The 26,906-nt window shown below is 45.9% G+C and overlaps 1 protein-coding gene across 2 annotated transcripts in view; it reads left to right on the top strand.

Moving 5' to 3' along the window:
- Positions 1–26,906, top strand: part of LOC147693175 (NXPE family member 1-like) — a 350,691-nt gene that overhangs the window by 13,945 nt on the left and 309,840 nt on the right. Inside the window, exon 1 of one of the 2 annotated variants that reach the window (XM_086939421.1) lies at positions 23,394–23,586. The exons of the other annotated variant lie outside the window; for it this stretch is intronic. Coding sequence (XP_086795547.1) covers positions 23,461–23,586 — 126 coding nt within the window. The 5' untranslated portion in view covers positions 23,394–23,460. Of the gene's footprint in view, positions 1–23,393; positions 23,587–26,906 lie in introns of those variants that run through there. 2 annotated transcript variants of the gene reach the window in all.

The following is a 26,906-nucleotide window of genomic DNA, read 5'->3' as shown; positions in this document are numbered from 1 at the left end:
GAGCAACCACCACACTTCCGCCATGGTGCCTCTCAGTAAAGAGCACTGCAGACATTACCACACTCAGAAGGGAGCCCTTTGTATGTTTCTTTGGAGATAACATCTATACACATTTAAATAAGGGTGACAAACTACGCGTCTCATCTATGTCTCTCAGTGAGGCCTTGCGAACAAAAATATTAGCAGTATTTCAAGTTATAGAGATATTTTTAGGTGTGTGTGCTAAATAACTACCTAACATCAGCATATTCTCAGACTCAAGAAGCTGATACTGCAAGCAAAACTTATTATGAGTCAAGAGTGACAGAAATACAAATAAAAGCACCAAACCAATAGAACGCAACATGGTGTGAGTGAAAGAAGACATATTTACAAGAATTTTAAGTGCTGAGCCTCCTTCGTGTACATACAGATTAAAAATAACAAATCTAAAAAAAATCTGGAGTGTAAAAAAAACTGGAAATGCCCAACTCTGGTAGAAAGGCAAAAAAAACAGTCATGGCTTGGCCCCATAACCAGCCACTTGACGTAACACAGTCTAAAAGCCACTCACTGCTTCCCCACGAATGTCTACAAATCCTGAAACACGTACAATATTATTAACGAAAATCCACGTTTAAATGTCTTGAAACCTCATGGGAATGTAGAAAAATGTGATAATCCCTGCACCATGTAGCGATGGCTGGAAATCCTTGTGTCTGGCGAGCAGTATTCAATCTTTTGATGTAAACCTATAAAAGTACACAAACCAACTGACTGAAACAATGGCTGAAAAGCAATGTGGCCTATTTATTTCAGGCATGAACGATTTTACAGAAACTATACAATAACCATCACAATTGTAATATTGGTACTTAATATGTGTTCACGATGTGGTGAAGGCTACTGTGTGTGGGGTCAGGCATAAGCCCCTTGCTCCCATTATGCAAAGAAAGGAGTTAGCATAGTAAATTATCTAATCACACCATATCAGAACCCTGCTGACAGATGTGAAAAATGTTTTTAATTTTTGCTCATGATTCATCGCTCTCTATCGACACAGGACACTTTTGCCGTCATCAACCTCTGCCGGAAGGATCTTGCAAGAGAGCCTAAATTCCACTAATTCCTCCACCTGTGTATTTTCCCCTTTTCGTTCAGAGTATTTTTTCTTTCCCTCTCTCTGGCTCCCCTCTCCTTCCCATTTCTTTATTGTTTCAACCCCCTATCTTGTCTTTTCCCTTGTCTCTACTCCACGCTATCTACTTTACCCGTCGATCCTTTCCCTAGCCGCCTTTCTCTCATCCTCTTATAACCCTCTCCCCTCCCGTGTTTAGGTCAAGCATACAGCGCATGCGCTGTCTGTAAGACCTTCTGTAATCAGCAAAACCACTTAAATCCCACCCATGGCTCACCATAGGCCCACTCCCCCATTGCTCTCCTTTACTGCTTCCTTACTGGTTCACTCAGCCAATTGCTCACTTCCGTTAAAGGTTGAGGAGCACCGGCCAAGTACAATTTTCTTCCGCTCACTTCTTTATCTGTTGTTTTTAAGAACTCTTTTCTTTAAATAGAGACTATTTTGTTAAATGTTGTGTTGATCTTGCCCCGACCCGCTTATGTTTGCTGTGCCTTTAAATCTGGGCTGCGGTGATCCGTGATGATTCTATTACAGGACCGAAGGCTTCAGATTATGCTTTCTCTTTCTTTACTGGAAATCAACAGCAGCAAAGAATTGAAAATTCTTGGCGCGAATGCTAGCAAATGCTTTATTCTTCAGCTTATGTTTCTGTGCCTAAAAATCTGGGCTGCGGTGATCGGCGATGATTCTTCGTCCTGGTGTATTTACTGCGCTCTCCCCCCTGCATGCCTGCAGGGGTACTTGATCTCCCCGTGGCAGCCCGTGAGGGCAACAGTCGGCCACTGGCCCAGCCGGTAGGAATTTACTTGTGTTGTGTTCGTAGTGGTCTGAAAACTCGTCTGTGTCAGTTTCTTTCAGCCGGTCTGCCGGTCTCAAGCCCCTCCTCCCCTAAAGTGGAGACAGTTTGTCAGATTACAGCGCTGCAGCAAGAATAAAGGGCCCTTTTCGATGCAAATGAGCTTTCTTCCATAGGTTTCTATAGTTTACGAATCGTGCTTTGTGCAAAAGGTAACCTGTATAGCAAGTTCGTAAAGTGCTTTTGCAAGCAATTTTTAGGTCTCGCCTAGCAATGCAGCACGAATGCGCTGCCATCGCTTTGCGAGCCATGCAGTATTCACCATAGTGTGGAAGCTTTGTGGAAGCTCCGCCCACTCTCCGGCCCATATTCTTGATTGGCTAAGGTTCTAAATGCTGTCTTCCGATTGGTTTTGAACTTGTTAGTCCCTTCCCATAACAGCCATGTCAGTCATTTGTGTCCTTCCACAGCTATTGGCCCTTTCACAGCACAGACTACTTTCTTTCCACTACTTTCCTCCCGTGCCCTCCTCCTGCAGTTCAATGCCTTCTCACCGCCGCCCCCCTCGTGCCTCGTCGCCCACAAGCATTGCTATTTGCAATGCAATAGGTCTCGCGTAAATGCGAGTTATTGCATTACCAATGCTTGTTTATTTTGATGATTAGAGTGCGCGCCGTTGTCCCTCATTTATGTCTCTGGCCCCTCTCTTTTGTTGCTATTACCGAGAGGTTCCCCGGCCTGCAGGGCATGGACTCTGCTCCTGCACCACTCGGAATGCCAGATGAATCTCAGAGGGCATCGTCTACAGGTGACAGCTCTTTAACGGAGGACACCCTGCGAGAAGTACCGCTGAAGCCTGGAGCCTGCCAGTGCTTTGCGCATGTTTGCGATCGTACCCAGCCCCGTGAATGCCTACCCAACCGGCTTGAGTGAGGTGCGTGGCACTATGTGAAACACGGTATTCTTGTCTGTTTCAGCATCCGATAAATTGCAAATTTTCATGCTCTTTTGTTGTCTCATAAAAGGTACTGTGGCCTGCAGCAGTCATCCCAAATGTAATGCTGGGCTCAGCGGGGAGCAGCCTATGGGGCTGCATGACAAGGGCAGCACGCGCTTCACGTGCCCCTGCTAAAGACGCTCTCTTAGGCGTGCGCCATCACGGAGGGCAGGCGAGCGAGGCCTGCTCGGCAGAGACTCCCCAGAAATAAATGTGCTACCAACAATGCTTTATGAGCGAAGGGAAAAAATGCGCCTCGGGGCAGATACAAGGGTACTGTGCACGTTTCCATATGTCAGTGTGCTCCCCAGCTAAGCATGGCTGCACCTGACTACCGAGAAAAACCATAATGATGGATTGTGGAATTAATCGTAGCCCCCGGGAACTTCTCTGCATAACATTACTTTCTGTTGTTTTTTGGTTCACCGTACCTCTACAGACCTTGACAAATCCAATGCACATCAGTTTTCACGCTGTTCTAGAAGGGAAAGCTCTCTGATACCCTCTTTGGGTAAAGTTTGCTCAATATAAATCCTTATATATAAAAGACCAGCCTCAACCCCAGGCGCGTCGTTCATCTTATGGAAATAGCAGTGACACAAGACATTTCCCTCAAGCTAACAAGACACACCTAAAACCCCTCCTATTGGGAGGTACTCACCTGTTCACTATCCAATCAACGGATAGAACATCCTCAAACCTGTGTCATCCTGACATCTGTCCACCTACAGGATCTGAGTGACGTTTTGTTTACAGTGCAGTAACAGTGGTGTGTGTGCCCTGTAGGTCTCAGATCCCAATACCAACAGCTTCACTTTGACTTTCATCTTTTTGAGGTTTGTGCAATGTTTGCAAAAGCTATTAACGTGGTCCTTATTGCTCCTATTATGAACACCTTTTAGAATGGCTTCAAAAACTACTAATTATTATAAGTCACTACAACAAATGTCTGCGCCCTCTGATAAATTATTTATTAACTATTAGACATTTGCACTCGCTGTAATCAGAAAATAGGTTGTTTCAAGTTTTAAAGGTTATTTGATTTTGTTTGATTAATTAAAATCTTACAAAAATAGCTAAAATATCAAGCAAAACTTTAAAATTGTAAACCAATCCATCATTCCAATTTGTATCCAAAGACTTGATTATATATCATACATGCTAAGTTATAAAACAATTGATCATTTAGCTTTTTTTTTTTAAGACTTGATTATATTTTATACATGGTGGGTCACTCCATACATCACTCAAGTAAAAGCCTGCAATTTAATTTCCACTGCTCGTAAGAATTTCACAAAAGCTGAATTCCTTGGTAAGACTTCAGGGTTTAAACATGCGATCAGTGCTTGCCTACAAGTCCTTACACCGCGTGTATTAAACAGTCTCTTCAGAGTAGTTTTTCTTTCGCTTTCCAGATCCGGGCAAAGACACAGTAAATGCATAATATTTTCTTGCCCTAATTTACAACGCCTCCATAGGTTTTCTTCTTCTGGTCTCTTCCATGGTGGTAAGTGACTATGGGCCCGATGTAGGTAGGGCGTTACCGATCGGTAACGGCCGAAAATACCAATTTTTGGCCCTTACCGATCGGTAAACAGCCATCGAGATGTAGGGAACCAAAAACAGAAAGAATCGGATAGAAAACCGATTCGGAATGAGTACCGAATGGGAAAGAATCCGATACGTACATACCGAAAATCGGATATGTAACGAATCGGAAAAACACCGAATCGGATGCAAAGACCGAATCGGTCCATGTACCGAATCGTTAGTGACACCGAATCGGAAAATCACCGAATCGGTCCAATTACCAATTCGTTAGTGACACCAAATCGGAAAATCACCGATTCGGTCCAATTACCGATTCGTTAGTGACACCGAATCGGAAAATCACCGATTCGGTCCAATTACCGATTCGTTAGTGACACCGAATCGGAAAATCACCGATTCGGTCCATTTACCGAATCGGTACAAATACCGATTCGGACATGAGCCAAATCGGAAAACATGCCGATTCGTATGAATCTCCGATCGGGAAATTCCCCGATTCCGACAGTTGGGGAGATGTAGGGAGGCACAGAAACACCGAAATCGGCTCAAAATCGGTAGAATTCACTCGGTATTTACCATGGATTGCAATCAGGTGGTAACCAACTCCAACCCATATAAACAGTCCCAAAATGCATTGCAACTTGCAGGATGGCAGCTTTCTATGTCATTGCGAGGCGGCTACGGCTACAGCAGGAAGGACAGAGGGAATGGCTAAGAAATGAACAGGTCTACAGACAGAGGATAACCCTGTTCATGCTCACTGAGGCTGAGATCCTACAGAGATACAGGCTGGACTCTGACACCATACTTGAGCTCATCAGGGACCTTAAGCCATTCTTGGACCACCACACCCCAAGGGCACACGCCATCCCTGCGCACGTCCAGGTGCTATGCAGCCTACACCTGCTAGCGTCTGGCAGCTATCAAAGTGGAGTAGCAGCAGCAGGAGGGGTGAGCCAGAGCAGCCTGTCAAGGTTCTTCCACATATTCCTTGACGCCATGATAGACAGGATGGACCAATACATCTCTTTCCCTGCAACCCACGCAGAACTGCTACAAACTAAAGCTGACTTCTACCAGATGGCACAATTTCCCCAAATCATCGGTTGCATAGATGGCACGCACATTCCGATTTGCCCACCAGCGGACACCGAATACATATACCGCAATCGGAAATCTACACACACCATCAACGTGCAGGTGATCTGCAATGCCAAGTGCACCATCACAGACCTGGTAGCAAAATTTCCAGGGAGTACCCATGACTCCTATATATTCCAACAGAGCGGCATATATGCACGGCTGATGGCTGGCGAATTTGGAGAAGGATACCTCCTAGGTGAGACACATCATCAGACCCCCATAACACATAGTAGGTAGGTGGAATACATGTATGCATGTGTCTAATGTGACCCCTTTCTCTTCCAGGCGACAATGCATATGCCCTCCGCTCATTCATACTCACCCCCTACCTCAACCCCTCCACATCCAGCCAAAGGAGGTATAACCGGGCCCACATACGCACAAGGAATGTTGTTGAACGGACCTTTGGCATCTGGAAAAGTAGATTCAGATGCCTGCACAAGAGTGGAGGTGCAAGGCAGTATACCCCCATCACCTGCTGCAAGATCATAGCTGTATGTGCAATGTTACACAACCTTGCGGTCAAGAAGGGCACTGAGGTGGAGTTGTCTGACTACGAGGACTATGACGACGACGAAGCTGTGCCACTGACACAGCCAGCTGGGGTGTGTACGCCAAGTGATGGCAGATACAGACGTGAGGAGATCACTGAGAACTATTTCTGACTGAGTACAGATGCAAAGACAGCTAAATGTTGCTTGCAAAAAACAAATTTTAATAGTGTTGCACCACAGTTACAGCACTGATGTGCATCAAAAAATGGAGTATGTAAAATCAAATAAAGTCCAGGGTTCTGGTTGCCTCATCCGCCCTTGCCAGGCTATTTTTTTGCCCGCTTGCCAGACCCACTGGGGTGTCCCTCAGCCCCCTCTGAATGCCCAGCAGCATCAGCGGATCGCCTGGTGCTCCTCCGTGGCTCAGACGCAGCGCTGGCCGGGCTGCTGCGGCTGCTGCTGTCTCCAGCATCACCCAGGTCCAGGGCAGGATTGGAGGCGGTGTTTGAAATTATCATGGCCTCCATAGCCGTGGTGCTCCTGGCCATCCCCCTAGTGAGCTCAGCCGTATGCTGACTAAGGACAGATTCCTGGTTGGAGCTGCGATGGCACAGTTGTGCCGTCGCCGCTGCAAGGCGGGCCATGGCCCGGTTCAGCACCCGGGCATCCCGCCTGCGCACCAGCTCATGCTCCTCCTGTCTGGCAGATGAGTGGGTGATAGCAGTGGTCAGCCTGCCTAACCCTGCTGCCACCTCCTTGTTGGTTTCCACAACAGCCTGGAATCCCTTCACCAACTCTCCCATCTGCATGTTGTGCTGCAGGAGCTGGCGTTGGCAGGCCATGGTGGATCTTGCCTGTTGCCTCTGGATTTTAACCATCTGTCCCTCCAGGCCCAGGAACACACTGCCCTCCCGTGCTGGTGCAGCAGTGGTGGTGATGGCACGGCGTCGGGCACTGCTGCTTCCGGCCTGCTGAGTGGGCTGGGGTGCTACTGGTGGGGGTGTGAAGCTGGCCGGTCCCTGAGCCCCTGCTCCCAGGACAGGTTGAACAGGTGGCAAGGCCACGGTTGTGGCAGGAGCTGGTGTAGGCGGAATGGTGTGCCTTGTAGGGGAGTTTTCTGGGGAGAATTGCAAGGGGGGTGTGCTGGGCAGTACTGGGGAGTGCACTGCATGGAAGTCAATGACCAGGACTCCCTCCATACCTAGCCCTGGGGTGTCTCCTTCCTCATCCTCCTCCTGGCCAGCCTGGCTGGTGCTCGGCCCTGCGACTGCAGTGTTGGACGGTGCTGCTCCCTCTGCTGTCACTGTTGTTCCGCCTGATGGGGCCCCTAGGTACAAAGAAGCATTTGTAAACTGAGTGCCGATGTATTACAGTCAGTACAATTATGGCATTCCACATGTCCTTGCATCTCCTTACACTGTGTCACACTGTTTCCTGTCTTGTGATTCTGCACTGACATATTTGGCTAACTTCTGCTGACTACATGTACCATGATGCTTGTCTCTTGTATGTTGGTGACAGTACAGTGCTGGGGTTTGCCTATGCATTGTGTCTAATGGGGAGGTGTCTGGTAGGGTGTGTCATGATGCGCATGCTTCTTACCTGTAGCTGTAGCTCTCGCAGAGCTGTCCAGGGTCCCGATTCCAACGACACTCTCCCTCTCAATGGTGCTGGAGACCAGTTCCTCCAGCTCGGTGAGGGGTGGCGCCGGGTTCGTGCCTCCTCCAGTGTGTCCAGCCTGCCTCTGGAACTCACCCATCTTCCTTTTAGTGAGGCTGCGGATGTCATAAAACCTCTTTTTCAGTTCTTCTATGGACCTGGGGGTGACACCCGCAGCATTCACCTTCTGGGCGATGTCGGCCCAGATTCTCCTCTTGGTGCTGTCTGGCACGTTGAGGGACAGCTTGCCAAACAGCTGGTGGTGCACCCTCACCACCTCCTCGACCAGCACCTGAAGTTCGGTGGTGGTGAACTTGGGCTTCCTCTTCTGGGAGGACTTCTGGCTTTCAGACTGCTCTGCCATGTTCTCCAGTTCAGTTGGCAACCTCCTTCTCCCACTGCTGCTAACTGTGAGTGTTGGGCTCAGGCAGGCTTTCCAGAAACTTCTTAATTAGCTGCACCTGCCAGGGTTGCCACTCCCTGTTTGGGTGGGGGAGGGGGAGCCACCTCATTGGCTGAATCGCCTATTGCCGAATCGGCTTTTACCGATTCGGTAATATCCGAATCGGTAAAATCCGATTCGGTATTATCCGAATCGGTAAAAGCCGATTCGGTTCATTCAATGCATTCCTATGGGCTTTTTCGCCATGGGTGTGTTTTCATGGCTACGAATCTATGATTGCCGAATCGGATTTTACCGAATCGGCTTTTACCGAATCGGTATTCGCCGAATCGGGAATATCCGATTCGGTGGTAGCCGATTCGGTGATTTCCGATTCGTTGTTGGCCGATTCGGTACTTTCCGATTCGGACCGAGCAGAATCGGAACGTACCGAATCTCATTACCGATGCCGACCGATTCGGTATTCATTCGTTTTTTTTTCCCTACATCTCGTTTTCCGATTTCAGAATACCGATTCGGCCCGCCTCGGTATTTTGAAATCGGAAAATCGCGTTTACCTACATCGGGCCCATAGTCCTGGCAAACAACCAAATCTAGCTTTGATAAAAATCTGTTTATTTTTCTTTGTCCACGATGTTTTAACATATTTTTGTACTTTTTTTACCTTGAATCCGTTTACGATTGGCCATGCGTGATTTCTTTTTACTAATATATCTTTCTCCTTTATCAAGGATAGGTGGTTGGTAAGCTTGTTTATCGTTTTTTTAAGCTTTCCTGTGTGATAGTAGTATTCCAAATTGATGTTAAACCAAATTCTTCTATCGATTTATTTAAATAGGAGCAAACATATAAATTTCTGTTATTTTTTACTTCGTGCCACAATAAACAAGACATTTGATTATCCTGATCATTTTTTATTCTGTTCCAAGCTTTCAGTAATTGTCCTTTCCTTGCATATAGTTGCTTATTTAGCCCGAATTCGATCCGGACCTGAGCTTGTGAGGCATTCTTTGGCAGAGAAAATAAAATTCTGTATACTTTAGCGACAGCAATGTTAATGATCTCAGCATCTTTTCCATTGATTGCCTCACTACCATATGTTAAGGTAGGGAGTAGTTTTGCAGCAATTATTTTTAGGAGAGGGTGATAAGAGACAGGTCTCCTATGGTTTTCTGAATGGTTCTAAATGCAGCAACAAGGGTATTTGCTTTCCTTGTAATGTATTGTTTTTGTGGCAGGAAGTTTCCATTATCATTAAAAATGACGCCAAGGTATTTGTAAATAGCAACTTGTTCCAATTCTTTGTCTTCCAAAAACCATTTATGCTTAAATTTGAGTCGCACATGCTTTGTAATAACCATTACCTTGGTTTTAGCTTCGTTTATTACCAACCCATTTGCTTTTGAATACTTAAAAATGCCATCAAATAATCGTTGCATTCCAATTTTGGTATGACTTAGGAGTATGACATCATCAGCATATAACAAATTGGATATCTGTTTGCATGCTAACCTTGGAGGGTGTGCATTGATTTTGTTCAACATAGTATATAGATCAGCTAAAAATAAATTAAAAAGTAAGGGGGCCAAAATGCACCCTTGTTTAAGACCACTTGTTGTCGGAATTTCATTAGTTAGTAAGCTTCCATCACCAATCCTTACCCGAACCCAGGTTTCAGAGTGCAGAAGCCTGATCATTTTTAGCAAATTATCCGGAATTCCTTGGTTTTTTAATTTAGCCCACAGAAGGTCTCTGTCAACACAATCAAAAGCAGATTTAAAATCTACGAAACAAAGATATAAGGGTTGTTTTCCTAATATTGCCTTTTCAATTACTACTGATAATATTAGTATATTTGTGGATGTTCCAAGGCCTTTGATAAAGCCTGTTTGATTTGGGGGCAATACCTGGTTCTCCTTTGCCCAATCAGTCAAAAGCACCAATAAAATCCCGGCAAACAATTTTGCATCCGTGTCTTGTAAGCAATTAGCCAATAATTTTCTGGCATTTGCCAATTTTCTTTCTTATAGATTGGGGTTATTAGCAATCCTTTCCATGATTTTGGAGTCAATCCACTCCGGACCACCTCACGAAAGACATTGGTCAAGTAAGTTGACCAAAATTCTGGTGCTTCCTTGTATAGTGCAAACGAAATACCGTTGGGACCAGGGGCCCCATCCTTCTGTTTCTTAATCCACTTGGCCACCGGTGAGTTGGTTATATGAATTTCGCAGTCGCCTTCCGGGTCATCTGTTATACTATTTTCCTGATTCGTACATTGCTTATTTGCGGAGGTTTCTGTATTTAAATCTTTTAAAAGAAACGTCACCCATTCTTCTTCAGTTAAAACAGACCCTACAGGCTGTTTGTTTGGTCTTGCTTGACTGTTAATCAATTTCCAGAACTTCTGTGAGTTTGTTAAAGAACTTGCATGGAAGATTTTTGTCCACAGATCTTGCCTGGCTTTATTTTTTTTCATTCCATATTAATATCCTCAGATTGTAGTTTGTGTTTTTTAATAGTACCTGTGGTTCCTCATTAAACTGAAACTTAATTAACTGTTTCCTAAGTCTATTTCGGGTACATCTGAGTTTTCTTACAGTATATGGGAGGTAGATGTTAGTTTCGCTTGTTTCCCTCTGGGACGTTTTTTTCTTTCTACGCACGATGTTTGTTCATTGTACCTCACTATCTTCTCTGTGAATTTTTCCCATTGGTCTGTTACTGCTCTCATCCATGTTTCTTTAAAACATTCTTCAACTAAACTTTTCGCTTTTGCCATAGTCTCCTCAGCCTTATGGGATTTCCATATAAGTTTCCTGTAATTGATAGTGCAGGTCTGGCCTTGCATTGTTTGATACTTTTGAGATTTTGTACAGGATAACTTTATCTCGATAGTGTGTTGACGATGATCGCTGTCCGGGACTTTATTCAGACGGTAGCTTTTCACTTTGTTGAAAGTACACAGCGATGTCAAGTGTGTAGTCAATACATGAATTACCGTTACATGAATGGAATGAGCAAGCGGGTGGGCTGTCCGTTGAGACTCTACCATTTATTATTCTGAGTCCCAGAGCTTCCATGTCCATCCCAAGATTTCTCCTCGTTCTAGTTTGTTTATTAGTTGTTCTCGGTTCCATTATTGGTTCCGGGATTTTCCATTGTTGATTTTGTGATTGAACAAAGTTGTCCCACATGAAGAATATTAACAAGTTTATATTAAAATCCCCTGTTACAATGTAATCCGCTAAGGGCTCTTCCAAGATTTGCTCCAGTAGGAAATTATTAAGAGCGATGCGCATTTCTTTCTTGGAGGTCTGTTTTGGAGGTACACATATGTTGACTAAGATTAGACTTTTGTATGACCTGTTTTTGCAGGCTTTATATCGTAGCTTTACCGCAAGCAGATTTGGGTTATTCATCTGAATTTGGTCATGTTTTACTTCTAGATCAATCCGTACAAATATTGCTAAACCACCACAGGGACGACCAAATTTACGATATTTGATTGCAGGCTCAAAGTATCCCTTGTTGTGTTTTAACATAAATGGTTCCATTGCCCATGTTTCCTGCAGTAGTACTATTTGGTTGTTATTTGATAGTCCTTGTATTTATGCATCAATTATTTTTTTACAAATACCATTTATATTCCATGACCAAATGTTTATAATCGAAGTGACCATGCTCTGTACCTGTTGGACTGCCTGTGATGAGGTTTGTCAATGCTCCTTACTACCGTGAAAAGCTGTCGTAATCCATTTTTCATTCACTCCATTTATGTTTTCTCTCTTCAATATATTAAACCATTTTCTTCCTTCCGGATTTACTTTGCCCAGGGGATTTTTTAATATGGAAAAACAGGATTATTTTTTTCAAGTTATAATTGTTTTGATGGACTTTCTCTAATTAATAATTGTGTTGGATAGACCTTAGGTAGCGGTGGGCTGATTAGTATCCCCCAACTATGGAAGGTTCCGTACTCTTTCAAGATTAAGTCTGCTATAGACCCGGTGGCTACTGTTACCAATGTTAATGGAAGTCTTCCTTCGGGATCTGGCTGAAAACCTACACATTCAATATCCTCAGATGATATCTTCTCAAGTGATGGTATAGTTTTCGGTAGTCGGAAGATAATTCCTCTATTTGGGATATCATGTGTTCCTCTTGATTCATAGAGAGGTTTAAAGATAATTTGAGCAGGATTGTTTTTTAGAAGCCTTGTTTGACTTTTTTATGTCCTCTGTTGTTCCGTTTTCCTTGTAGGTGGTCCACTTCTTTCAATTACTAGAGTATTTTGAGTTTTTTTATACATCGATTTGTCTGTCATTTCTTTTATATTCCAAGTATTAGTCATTGTTCTATCAACCCCCGGTTCATTTCTCACAGGAATATCTTTTTTTTGGTTTGTATTCATAGCAAGACTAGGTGATTTTTTTGATCTTGCCTTGTTTGACAGCGGGTTTGTGATTTTGCAAGGCCTTCTGATTATGCACTGTTGTTCTGAATTCCGGTATATTCCATGGCGTCATTTCTTTTGTTATACTTTTAGTTGGTTCACTTTGGATTTCGCAAGAAGTGAGATCTTTTATAACACAACCGTTTACGCTGGTTTTGCATTTTGCTTCTTCTTCATGTACCCTCTGTAATTCAACTCCGGAAGCAGACAGTGTTTGTTTGACTTTTTCAGCTACTGTACTTATATTTAATCTTACCAATTTTTGATCGCTTCGAGGGTTCATTGGTTTACAAAAATATCATAATACTTTTATTTTCCTTCCCTTGATACTTTGGTGTCTGAGGATTTCATCCCAGTAGCATTGCTATCTATTGATTTTTTCCTTAGGTGTCCTCCTACTTCTATTGAGTGTGGCTTTAAATCCATTTGGGTGTCTAATGTTGTTCCTCTTTCTTTTTTAGGTGTGTCCAATTTAATATCAATTTTTGACGAACTTTCCTTTTTTGCCTTATTTCTTGCTTTACGTAGCTTTTTTCTCTGTCTTTTTGTTATTTCAAAGGCTACTGAGTCGTCGTCATTTAAGCCTTGTGGAGAATCCAGCAATAATGTATTACCCTTTATGTTAAATCTGTCTTGGTTTAAATTCGGTTGCATTGCCATACTTGATATACTAGCATCCTTGGTATTAATTTTTTTCAGTTGCTCCGCTTTATCTAATAATGTAAGGTTGTTCATATTGGGATAATGACCGTCCTCCTTGTAGTGATCCTTTTTTCTTGTGCAAACAATATCTTTAACGTCCTCCAAGATTGTATTCACAACCTCTGGAATGGTTACTAGTTTGCTAAATATTGGAGCACATGTGCACTCAACGTAACTTGGCGCAACTTCTCTTTGTGCTTTTATTATGAGATTATTCAGCTCCACCAATGTATTCTCCATCACGGCAACTGCATTGGCCGTAACTCCAAGTATGTCTATTTTAATATCCATTTTATTTGATTGCGCTGTTAGCGCTTCAAGGGTCAATACTGATGTTTGGTAGAATATGTCCCATATGGTTCCTGAATCCTGATTTTCTGGTATTTTCGTTTTTTGTCCATATATATTTCTTTACAACTTGAGGTGATATTGATTTCATCTTGACTGCTTTCTTTATGTGTAGATTCAGGTAAGTATTTTAACGTTAAAACACTGGATTTTCCTTTTTTTTCCTAATATCTACTTCAACTTCTATTGGAAGCGGAACTCCTCCGTTGTATGTATTCTTGATGTTATGAATTTGGTCACAATCCTTTGCTATTACGACCGTCCTTGTCTTATCCAACTCTCTACATTTCATTTCTTGTGAGATTATTTGATTCAGAGGATTTACTAGCTGTAGTAAATCTGTTTCCTCTGTATGTACATTGCTTTGTCCTTCACGATCTGTCCCTTCCTGGTATTTAGTTTCGTCGAATCCCCAATCTACTTCAACTTCATCGAGTAAAATGGAGTTCTCTTTCGACTCATTTGTTAGCTTCATTGGGGTCAGTAGAGTTTTCGATTCTGGTTCAAGTTGCATTGACATGAGTACTGTTGTAGGATCTTTCATCAAATCAAATTTATGGGGAATTTTTGTGGATTTTTCAAACATCCTAGCTATTGGAGAGATTAGAGTCTGATTCACCCCCTTAATTTGAGCTTTAGATCTAGACTTTTTTAGCACTTTAGGTGCTTGATTTGTTTGAGCACATTTTTTTGGTGTACCCACAGTCCTCTCTTTTCCTGAGCGCATTTCTAGTGGCTACCTTGCTCAAACTAGTGAGGAGTACAGATTTTCGTGTATGGCACGGTATGCACAATGGTATGGAGGAGGCCTGTCCACCGGCATGTATACACAATGCGGAAAAGATTCACTGAATAGATTACAACTATAGTGTTATACAAACTGTTTCCCTTATTGTGAGGGTTTGATTTCAAGACTCATTAAGGTTAGGCTAATTGTTTTGATGGAATGAAGTGGCCTTCTACGCCTCCTTAGACTGTCTTTCTCAGCTGTAGTCAGAATAGTCAGAATAGTGCAGGCAAGGAAAGACAGCGGAGGCCTTAGCTTTCTTTTTAGGTTTCGACCTGGCGAAAAGCTGCGCAAGCAGCGATTTGCGCACGTGAAATCTTTTGTTTTGCAGTATGGGGGACTTGAATCCGCCCCTTCTTCCATTGGCTAGCTCCATAAATGGAGGCTAGCCATTGGAAGACAGAGGCGTCCGTCTTTCAGCAAGGCGATTGGTGGGCATTCCCGGCAATTTTTTCTCATCCCACCCCTTTCCCTACGTCATGCGGCGGTGGGCGGTGTTTTTTTGATTAGCCATGTTTTTGTCATTTGGTTGCCTGTGGTCTCCGTGTTATGTCGTGCTTGGCTCGTGGCTGTCGTCTCCGTCTTCAACAACCTATGTTTTATTGTAAAGCGCGCTAGCACCTGACGGTAATAGCCATGATGTATAGAAATGCACACATGAGAATCTTTACAGTAAAGGCTTCTTTAGAAATGCAGTGAAATGAGATTAAGTTGTGTTGCGCAGCACCTGTTTCAGGACAGTAGTTGTTAAATTCTCATTACAGTGCCTCCTGAGCAGAGGGAATCCTTCCTAGTAAGCGCGCTATAGATGAACTGTCAGGCGCAGTTTGTCGCTGTCCTGAAGACGCCGGGGCCCTTTAAGCACTGGGAATCCTGGCGGTAGGCGGGCCCTGACACAGTGACCTCACCCTGTCTCTTTAAATGGGGTTTAAAGGCCCGCTCAGATGTTTGCAGTGTGTGAGCGAGGCACTCTGGGAGGGCGTGTGTGGGGTGGAAGGGAGGGAGGGGGAGGAAGGGCTGAGTCATGAGGAGGAGTGCTGAGAACAAGAAGACTTGATAAGGGCCTGCCGGGGCTGGAGAGGGCGATCTCACAGGCAGACGAGAGCGCGAACGACAACACAGCACAGACACTTCACGCTATAAAACCACCGGCAGGGGAGGGAGAAAGCGTAGAGGAGACGGGAGGGACCGGGAGGCAGCCAGGGTGTGAGAGCCGTGACACAACGACCTGCAGGGAAGAGAGGAAACCGACAGAGCGGTGCGGCTGGAATAGTAAGAGACGGGCGGGGTGGGAACCAGACGAGAGGGAGGCGGAGGCGGGCCAGAGTGGGAGGAGGAGGAGGAGGAACAGACACAAGAGGAAGCTGAGCTCAGAACTTTGTCCTCAAAGCCAGCCCCGTAGGAGGTGCGAGTCCGCGGACCCCGGTAGAGCCAGCACCGGACCAGGCACAGCTCAGTGCAGAGGACACGGGCAGTGAGTGGAGCCATTACGTAGGCTGCCGCCCGTGATGCGAGCAGGAGGTAGTTGAATTTAGATTATTGGCTGCTGCCTCACCTGCAATGAGTTCGCACTGCAATGAATCCCTTGACCGACACCGAACCAATGCATCGGGCGGCAGGCAAGACAGTGACTGAACATGGTCTGGACTCACTGCAGTGGCTGTCATGGTGGTTCATTCGCAGTTCACCTGCCCAGAACACCGCCGGGCACCCTTACTGTGCAGCTAGCTGAGCCGGCCCAAGCAAGCCTGATGGCCGGCGGAGATAAGGCACAGAGATAGAGGCAAGCCAGGAAGCTGGGTTGTACGAAATAATAATTGCAGCTGCACTCGCTGGTCGCTGCTGCAAAAAAGTAAGTGTGCCTAGCCTTGGAATGAGGGGCTTCATTCAGTTGCTGACGGGCTAATGCTTAACTTAAGTGTCCCATATAATGTGCTTGCACGCACAAACAACTTGAGACAATGCATGCAGCACCTAGTGTGCTGCAGCTACTAACAGACACCATAGCCGACCTCTCCGGCGGTGCAGGAGTCAGTCGTCACCTTTGTTCTCTTCTGTCCGCTGACCCTGTGGGTTGGAGGGGAAACCCCATCTGCGGTGATCCCGTATTTTCTCACCTAACATCCTTTGTCTTCTGTGTCAGTCAGTAGATTGTTTTTCACACTGTACTGTAGATGCCCCGGCTTCAATGAGGCCGGATACAACTTTACAATGTGGTAACGAGGGGCGGTCAGCGTCACTCCACTGACCTTCATTAGCTCGGTGGGTTACTGGAGGGGCGCGCTGTGCGGGGTAGGGGGGTGCATGACAAGCTGCCGCCTGCTGTCTGACATATGGTTAAGAGACGCGCATGTGCGCACTGCTCCAGAGTGTGTGCGTGTGTGACTGCTCCAGTGTGTGCGTGCATGTGACTGCTCCAGAGTGTGTGTGTGTGACTGCTCCTGGGTGTGTGTGTGTGACTGTTCCAGGGTGTGTGTGTATGTGACTGCTCCAGAGTGTGTGTGTGTGTGTTTGACTGCTCCAGAGTGTATGTGTGTGTATGTGACTGCTCCAGTGTGTGTGTGTATGTGACTGCTCCAGTGTGTGTGTGTGTAGCTGCTCCAGTGTGTGTGTGTGTGTGTGTGACTGCTCCAGTGTGTGTGTGTATGTGACTGCTCCAGTGGGTGTGTGTATGTGACTGCTCTGGTTGTGTGTGTGTGTGGGGCTCTGTGTGTGTGTGTGTGGCTCTGGGTGTGGCTGGCACTGGGTGTGTGTGGCTGGCTCTGGGTGTGTGGGGCTGGCTCTGGGTGTGTATGGCTCTGGGTCTGTGTCTGTGGTAGTAATTGCTGTGTGCTGAGCTCGTCCGTAGGGTACAATAGTTCTCACATTTGCGAGAGATTAAGCTATTGGCAATGTAAATGACAATGCCATTTATTTATCTGTTTTCAAAACCAACACATAAATAGAAATTTTGTCATTTACAATGCCAATAGCTCTAACTTCTCCAAAGGCGAAACCGTTGCATTGTAAAGGCTTGTTTCTCTTTTTTGGGAAAAAAAGAAACCCTCCTCCTGCCTCACCCGGGCCCCAACACAACCTGCTGCGCCTTACCGCAGGCTGCCTGGGCCGGCGTTGGCACAGGAATCCACAGGAGCGCCCAGGCGCCCTCAGGCAGCACCAGCAGCAGCCTGGCTGATCACCTGCTCCTCGCCTGCTCCTTCCTCCTCGCAGTCCTCTAATCCTGTACTGCTAGCTAGTGTTCCAGCGTTAAGGGCGACCACACAGGCAGCTGCACACTCGAGACCCACACTGCTCCAAGCCCACTGCTCGCCTCGCAGCAGGACCGCAGCACCAGCAACCCGGACCAAATCCACAATCGGAGCAGGCAGAGGCGAAGGCGGCAGGAGGCGCGAGATGCAAGGCTGCAGACGGTGGCTCCAGGCGGCAGCACCAGGCTCCCAAGACCGAGCAGAACCACAAGACTACAAGAGGCACACCAGAATGCCCGAAGACCCAACAGCCAAGCCACGGACCGCGAAACAGCAGTGGCGGTGGTGGCGGCAACAGCAGCGGAATCCCTGGTGTCTGCGACTGTTCAAACAGAGTTAGGTTGTGCATACGCAAGGCCTGGTTATCCTGCCTCTAAAGTTTTGGGAAACCTGTATGTTTCTGCCTCTTCTCCATCCTTCCAACCCTTCTACACCTTTTCTCTTGGGGAGGGTGAGTGTGTCTCAACACCAGTGTGCTGTGAATGAGAGCTAGGTAAGGCTCAGACCAGGGTACATCAGGTTGCACAAGAGCACACTGGCCATCTGCAGCTTCCACACCCGGGTGTCTGTATTGAAATTGGCAGCAAACCCAACCGGAGGCACAGCACTGAGGGTGACACCTGGCCGGCTCCACGGGAGTGCGTGGGTGGTCACTGGTCGTTGTCAAAATAGTTTATTGGGCACGATGACGTTGACATGTCGAAGAGGAATGATATACAGCATGGCAGAAGTGGTGCACAGCATACAGTGGATGCAGTGTTTGATTAGGTCGAGCATTTGAGGCCTCTTGTATATACTCTAGTATATACTTATATGTGCATGTACTTTGTAGGCTCTGGAGATTACCCGTAGGACTTGTCTGCTTCCGCTTAGGGACTTTTTTCTGTTCAACTACCTCTATAGAACTTTGTTGATAGAAAACGACCAGCAGAGGTCAGTAAAAAATCCAGAATCACTTGAGAAATCTCTAGATTCCAGTCCATAGATATTGTCTTTTACGAGCACCCGTAGACAATATTTTTTTAAATCTTGTATTTTCAGTGATATGACCACCGAAGGCCCTGATTTTATACTAAAAACAGAGCTTTGGACTACACCATTTTAACGCTGAAAGGCAATGTTTCTCTCCGTGTGTTCCCATACCAGGCGTGTCACGCAGTTTGGTGCTTCCTTTCCCTCCATGTTAAAGAACAGTAGATGTTTCAGCACCCAGGCTAAATACATATAAGGTCCCAAAGGCGAGACCGATTGCATTGCAAATGCTTGTTTTTTTAACTTATCTATTGGGGCTGCTTACTGAGGGACGCTGCGGTTTACACCCCTGCACACTGGACACTTTCAATGCTGCATAAATGATTGCACTTTTGCCTGCTCAAATCACAAGGAAGAACGGCACATTATGTTCTATGAAGAAAATGGAGGCTTTAATGTTTCAATGCAGGAAGCCTTACCGTGTGTAGAAAGCAAGTGATTCCTTTTAAAAGCACATTTTTATGCTAGAAAAACAAAACGTTGTTGTATTACTAATCTGAATTCACTGGAGCAAGAATATAACTGTTTAGTATACCAACTCTACCCCCTCCATGAAGCCATTCCTAAAACCCCCCTTGCATACATGATTGACAATCTTCCAAAGAGTTTAGCGCTCATGTGCAATCTTCATTGGCGATTTAACTGGGAGTGAAAGAAGTCAAGAGCAGTGCGTTATATACAACGCATGTTTCCCCACCAGATATACCCCGAGAAGTCTCACAGTATACTGCACAAATGTCAAAATATTCAAAACGCCGAAGCTGGATTGATTACACGCCTGCATTCAAAGGAGCCCTGGGCGCGGGTGGTTCCTGTACTGCCCTTGAAGGAACTTTGCATTGTCCATAGAGCCATATGGGGGAACGGTCTGCGGTTCCTGTAGGCTATAGTTCAATGGTGCTCCAAGAACAGAAGGCTCCTCTCAAGTCTGGCACCTTGTATATCCCTCAAGTGTATGAGAAACAACGGCTGGTGGTTCAGCCTTCTCGAAGCAGCTGGCAAAGCCCTGGAGCGCTTCACCAGCCAGGTTCAGAAGCGCCCAGTACCACCTGAAGCCCAGGAAGGAAGGAAGGGAAAGAACTGGTTCTTCCTGAATCAAGGAGGCAAAAGCAATCTAAAGCCAAGATATCACAAAGCTGAACAAAATATGAAGCCAAAGCAGAGGACAGCAGTCAAGAGAGCTCAGGCGGCGTGGCATAGGTGCCGGACAAGTGGGCATCATTCCAAGCTCCTGCGAGTGCTGCATCCCATGACCTTACAATCCCGATGCAGCCTTACAATCCCGATACAGCCTTAAATCCCAATGCAGCCTTGAAATCCTGATGCAGCCTTAAACCCCGATACAGCCTTAAAACCCTGATGCAGCCTTAAAACCCTGATACAGCCTTGAAATCCCGATGCAGCCTTAAAACCTCGATGCAGCCTTAAAACCCCGATACAGCCTTAAAACATTGATACAGCCTTAAAACCCGATGCAGCCTTAAAATCTTAATGCAGCCTTAAAATCCTGGTACAGCCTAAAATTCCCGATACAGCCTTAAAATCCTGATTTAGCCTTAAAATCCCGATACAGCCTTAAAATCCCGATACAGCCTTAAAACCTCGATGCAGCCTTAAAACCCAGATACAACCTTAAAACCCTGATGCAGCCTTGAAATCCAGATGCAGCCTTGAAATCCAGATGTAGCCTTGAAATCCCGATGCAGCCTTGAAATCCTGATGCAGCCTTGAAATCCCGATGCAGCCTTGAAATCCCGATGCAGCCTTGAAATCCCGATGCAGCCTTAAAAACCCGATGCAACCTTAAAATCCCGATGCAGCCTTAAAATCCTGATACAGCCTAAAAATCCCGATGCAGCCTTAAAATCCTGATACAGCCTAAAAAACCCGATGCAACCTTAAAATCACGATGCAGCCTTAAAATCCAGATGCAGCCTTAAAATCCCGATGCAGCCTTGAAATCCCGATGTAGCCTTAAAATCCCGATGCAGGCTTGAAATCCCGATGCAGCCTTAAAATCCTGATGCAGCCTTGAAATCCCGATGCAGCCTTGAAATCCCAATGCAGCCTTAAAACCCTGATGCAGCCTTAAAATCCTGATTTAGCCTTAAAATCCCGATACAGCCTTAAAATCCCGATACAGCCTTAAAACCCTGATGCAGCCTTAAAACCCTGATACAGCCTTAAAACACTGATGAAGCCTTGAAATCCTGATGCAGCCTTGAAATCCAGATGCAGCCTTAAAAACCCGATACAGCCTTAAAATCCCAATGCAGCCTTAAAATCCTGATACAGCCTAAAAATCCCGATATAGCCTTAAAATCCTGATTTAGCCTTAAAATCCTGATACAGCCTTTAAATCCTGATTTAGCCTTAAAATCCCGATACAGCCTTAAAATCCCGATACAGCCTTAAAACCCTGATGCAGCCTTAAAACCCTGATACAGCCTTAAAATCCTGATACAGCCTTAAAATCCCGATGCAGCCTTAAAATCCTGATGCAGCCTTGAAATCCCGATGCAGCCTTAAAATCCCGATACAGCCTTAAAATCCTGATACAGCCTTGAAATCCCGATGCAGCCTTAAAACCCCGATGCAGCCTTAAAATCCCGATGCAGCCTTAAAAACCCGATACAGCCTTAAAATCCCAATGCAGCCTTAAAATCCTGATACAGCCTTAAAATCCCAATGCAGCCTTAAAATCCCGATGCAGCCTTAAAAACCCGATACAGCCTTAAAATCCCAATGCAGCCTTAAAATCCTGATACAGCCTAAAAATCCCGATACAGCCTTAAAATCCTGATTTAGCCTTAAAATCCAGATGCAGCCTTAAAACCCTGATGCAGCCTTATAATCCCGGTGCAGCCTTAAAATCCCGATGCAGCCTTAAAACCCAGATGCAGCCTTAAAATCCCGATGCAGCCTTAAAATCCCGATGCAGCCTTAAAACCCTGATGCAGCCTTAAAACACTGATGCAGCCTTAAAATCCCGGAGCAGCCTTAAAATCCCGGTGCAGCCTTAGAACCCCAATGCAGCTGTCTTTCAAACATGCTGAGTACTTGATGGTGTGCCGGAGACCCCCCCACAAAACAAGCATTTGCAATGCAATAGGTCTCCCATTCACGTGAGTTTAAGCTATTGGCATTGCAAGACTTGTTGCATTAGAAATGCTTGTTTTTCTCTGTGCACGTTTCTTCCGTCAGTGGTATTCTCTTTGAATGCGTTGTTCTCATACCTTCCGTTCGCAGGGACCCCAGAGGGGGGGTACCAGCCTCCGGCTCGCCCTTTCTGGGCACCGTTCATCAGTGCTTTAAATGGGCCGGTAATCACCGGTACTGAGTACCGGCACTTCTTCATTTTCTCCCCTTGAGTACCGGCACTTTTTTCTAGAAGAAAGAGAGTACCGGTACTCATGGGGATCTGACTTTAACCGAGGCAGCGCGCTCCCCTTATCCCTCAAGTTATACTACGGCAGCACCTTTCAAGCACTGCACGGAATCAATCAATGGAGCTCGTTGCTTATCCAAAGATCTTTCACAGTGGGCGCTAAGAGGGGGCTGTAAAATCTAATGGGTGGCGGTGGGAGGCACTATTCAGGACATAACAAAAGACCGTATGGGAAGGCTTTTACAGTCGCCACTTGCCACACATCTGAATTGCTTTCTTGCATACTTCCACTTCCACACTCGCTGATTCCTATTTCATCGACCTTGGACAGACCTTGAGACCAATCAAAAATGTGGAGATTGGCACCTGGGTCCCCAGTACAGACGTTGTCAGCTCTGGCCCTAACTCCGGTTTACAAATGTTCCAGGAGAGACTTGTTTATTTATTTTATGCGTTTCGATATAGCGCGGACTTTACCCGAAGGCGTCAGAGCGCTTCACAATAGGAACAGTAATGATACATGAGGAGAAAATTACAAGTGAACAAATTACAAAAGCAGACGTTAAGTTACATGAGGCAAAAGTGACAATTGTGAGCAAACAAAATACAAGAGGTAGCAATCGGTACATTACAGGAGGAAAAAGTGACATGTGTGCAAGTTACAAAAGCATACAAAGTACAAGTAGAGGTATAATACTGCAGTAAATGGCAGACACTCCAGCACAAGAACAAACGTTACATGAGGCAGTGGTGGCACTTGCGCAGGTATCTAAAGCAAACAAAATGTAAGAGGTAGCAAACAGTATGTTACAAGAGAAAAGTGACGTGTGCAAGTTACAAAAGAGTACCAGTACTGGACAGATGGCTCAGTGGGCTGTAGGCCACCGGATCGATTTAAGGCAGGCTGAAGCAGCATGTAATCCTTAGGCGGTTGATAAAATGCATGCAGATATCGTGCATACAACCTTGGCACGGTCAAAAAGCTAACCCCGCCCCTTGTTCCCCCTTAGCCCAGCCCTAAACTCCGCTCACTGCTCCTTTTGGTGAGTACCTGCACTTATTTTTTTCCATTTAAAGCACTGCCGTTCATTCACCTTCCCATAGTATTTATTCTCTTCTCCAAGGACGCGGGGGGGGGGGGGGACGGGGGAGGGGTACTCTAAAGTGCTAAAGTGCCGCCTTGCTGTACTTTGTTGTTATCTGGTTTCGCTCTCGCCTGGCAGAGGCTGGTAAAGCTGTGTTTGCTCAGGGGTGGGAGGGGGGGGGTGGGGGGGGGCAGCCTGCCCAGGGATGGTGTAGTGCCTGCGCTCCCTGCGTGGGAGGGGAGGGAGCGGGAATGGCACCTCTGTGCGCGCCCTGCTGCGGGGCCTGGTTTACGCCGATTGCGCAGACGCGCCCTCAGTGCCCGGAGACAGGGGGGGGTCACCTGAGCTCCGCCGCCAGGAGCCCAAATGTCACTAAGGTACTTGAATTCGAGTCAATATTTTGTTTTTCCTACTTACAGTGCTTAGAAGCGCTATGTAGAAAGAATACTTTCATTTAAATTCTGTGCTTTCAAACTGGAAATACTACTTGATTTGGCTTGGAGCATCTCTGTTAGCCTGGACTGGCCTTTCTAGAACCTGTGTGTGGGGCGTTTGGTCGCTACCTGCGTTGTAGGCGCTTTGCCCCCCACACGGAGCCGCCACTCCCTGGTGTGACACGAGCTGAGCTCACCTGCTTTGCCCCCAGATCAGCCCTCTAGGGTCTGACTGGAACATACCAGCGTTGCCCACTTCATAACATGTTCTACTTTTATTCGATTATCTGTCACTTGTACTTTTATTTATTTTTTAATACATGTATTAGCACCATCAACGGACGCTCCCAACGATCCCGTTTTTGGACAAGTTTGAGGCCGTCCTGGGAAATTCACTATCCCCGGACAGGCAGGTCTGGCACACCGAAATACAACAAGAACTCGTGGGCCGGTTCGGTTACATGCGGCCATTTGTGTAAACATGGCGGCTGTTGTCTGTGTCCCCCTCGACGGTGATAAAGGAAAGTTAGAAAGAACGAAGAAGATGGTCTTGTGCTGGGTCGGTCACACTATTTGAATGGGTTCGGGTCGGTTGGTCGGGTCTAGGTCTTTTCCACCTGCTGCGCGGGAGGGTGTGGTTGGCCTCGTGCTTGTCCCTCTATGGTGGTTTGTGTGAGGACAGGTAGTTGTCTAGTCTGAGCCACATTTCGCTCTTTGTGTGCGTTCCGGGTGAGTGGTTGGACGTTATCGTGTCAGCTCCTCGTAGGAAGGTTACCCAATTAAACCAGGCTTTGAAAGAGACTTTCCCTGTGCTTTTCCAGTTGGTCAGGACCGTCTTGACCGCCGCAGTGAGCAGGAGGTCTATGAGGTCCCTGTCTTCTCTAGTCTGGATTGTTGGTGTCATGAAGGCCGTGGCTAGGCTGTGGAAGTCTAGTTGTAAGGGGATGTCTAGTGTTCTGTTTATGAAGTCACTTATTCTGTTCCAGAATACTTTAACTCGGGGGCAGTGGAATATTAGGTGGGCTAGGTCTCCTTTCTGTTTATTACAATTCCAGCATGTGTGGCTGTCCCTTACTCCTATTGACGCTAGTCGCGAGGGGGTCCAGTATGCTTTATGTATGAGCCAGAATTTGGTTTGAGCTAGGAGGGTAGTTACTTTTTTACATGTTGTCGAAGTCCATAGGTTGGATCTCTCCCTCTCCGTTAGTCGTCTATCTAGGAGGGATTCCCAGTACTCTATTGCTTTATTGTTTATTTTGGACCTTCCTGCACTCAGTAGTTTGTAGAGGTGAGAGGTTTGGGGTCCTACTTTGTTTATATCGGCGGCATGTTGTAGTATTGACGGGGTCAGTTTGTTAAGTTCTGCCTTGGTGATTGCCACTTTGATCTTGAGGAAGTTATACAGCTCGACGTTGTCTAGTTTGTGTTTGTTCTTCAATGTGTCGAAAGTCTGCTGTGCACCTAGGGTGGTCATGTGGTTTGTTATAGAAATGCCGTGTTTATACCATGTGTGCATGTTAAGTGTTTTCCCTCAGTATTTGATCTTGAGGTTGATCCATATTGATTCCCATTCGGTGTTTTTAATGCTGACGTCCATCTTCTTATCAATCTTAAGGAGGGCAATCCTGGTGTTCTTGAGTACGGGATTGTTTGCGATCTCCGGGTGCTTGGGTGCAGTCAAGAGGGCTATGGGGTCTAGGCCTTTTAGGGTTCTTTTCTCCAGTGCTAGCCATGCTGGTGTGTATTCCTGTTCTGGGGTTAGAACACTAAGCTATTGCCCAAATGCCCTTTTGTGTGTCCTTCTCCACCTATCCGTTTTCCCTGTTGTCTAATTGTGTGATAAGCTGGGTACAGGCTTTTGCCCCGCCTTGTATACTGTTTGTGAATTTAGTTTTACATTAATTGAAAAGTAAATACTAGACCTCTGCCTGGCTGGGTATGTCAATTACAATATAGAAACGACTCCATCTATATTCATTGTTTTTTGTACTAATGCTTGTAAGGGACCACTGTTGCCCTAATAGTATCCACGCCTGATTACAGCACAGCAGGTATTGTGCCGTGAGTGTGTGGTGAAAGTTAATGGTGTGTGGATTAAAAAACTGCTAAGAGGGTCCCAGAACGCAAAAGACTATTTTAATGGTGGGCCCTTGGCAGTGATAAAAAACTGAGAAGTGGATAGTAGTGTAGATGATTAATGAATCCAATATCCAGTGTGGTCAACATGTTTCAGCCAGGTCTCAATGTTAAACTGGCTTTCATCAGGGCAATATGTGTGTGGTTTAAAATTGTGGTCTAAAAAGTGTATATTGAGACCAACTATGTGGCGCACGCGCTAAGGTGCATTATGTGGAAGAGGATGGTTTCCTCTAATGACTCAATTCTCTGAAACTTTCAGGAATTAAGCTCAATGAGTTCCGTGGGGGGCCCGACCTATTGTCACACATTCATCAAGGTCTGAGACCCTATGCCCATACCTACTGAAGCAGCATTGGAACTCCATCGATGAAGTTCCGATGTGGCTGCAGTAGATACGGGCAGACGCTGTGTTTAGCGTGAAAGGGGCTTGCGGTGGGTGTTGTGGTGGGCGTTCTACCGCAACACCCATTGATATTTACACTGCCCCCTAGTCACAAGGGCAGGGTAAATAGGAGCTAATGCCAAACTTAGGAACAGGAAAACCCTGGTCTTAACTTGGCGAAATGAGGAGAAATGCTTTATTTCTCCTCGTTCTTGCATTTTCCATGTGTGCTGCCTTGTGCAGCACACATGGAAAATGCAAAATGCCATGGTTTGTTTATGTACAGGAAGGTGGGGGAAAAGCAGGGCTGCTCCATGTCCTTGTGAATATGGTGCAGCCTTGCTTTTCCGAAGCGGTGGAGAGAGGCGTTAAGCCAAGAAGGCTAACGCCTCTCTCCGCCACTTCCTTGTTAATATGCCCCTATGTTTCTGTGCAATCTGTACTTTCAAAGCTGCTGTTTTACCACCCGTGACTGTTGATTTTCTCTCCTAGTTATCCCTGCACTGTGCTTAGGCCAGCAGGGGAAACCCCCAGTATCTCCCCCCTCCCTACCCTTTGTGTCTTTAAAAGTTAGAAAAGGGCAACTTACACCCTCAGAGGCTTCGCAAAGTATGCTTAAGAGACTGCTTAATCTGCTTCATGGTTTAAGCTCTGTTTGGAAAGTGTACATAGCACTCGTCTTTGGCTAGAAAAAGACATTTGTCCAGAGACCTGTTGATTCCCTCAGATTGTTGTCATGGAA

This window comes from Lissotriton vulgaris, chromosome 9 (genome assembly GCF_964263255.1).
Source record: "Lissotriton vulgaris chromosome 9, aLisVul1.2, whole genome shotgun sequence".
In the NCBI taxonomy this organism is placed as follows: Eukaryota; Metazoa; Chordata; class Amphibia; order Caudata; family Salamandridae; genus Lissotriton; species Lissotriton vulgaris.
This window is presented reverse-complemented; position numbering and strand designations above follow the sequence as displayed.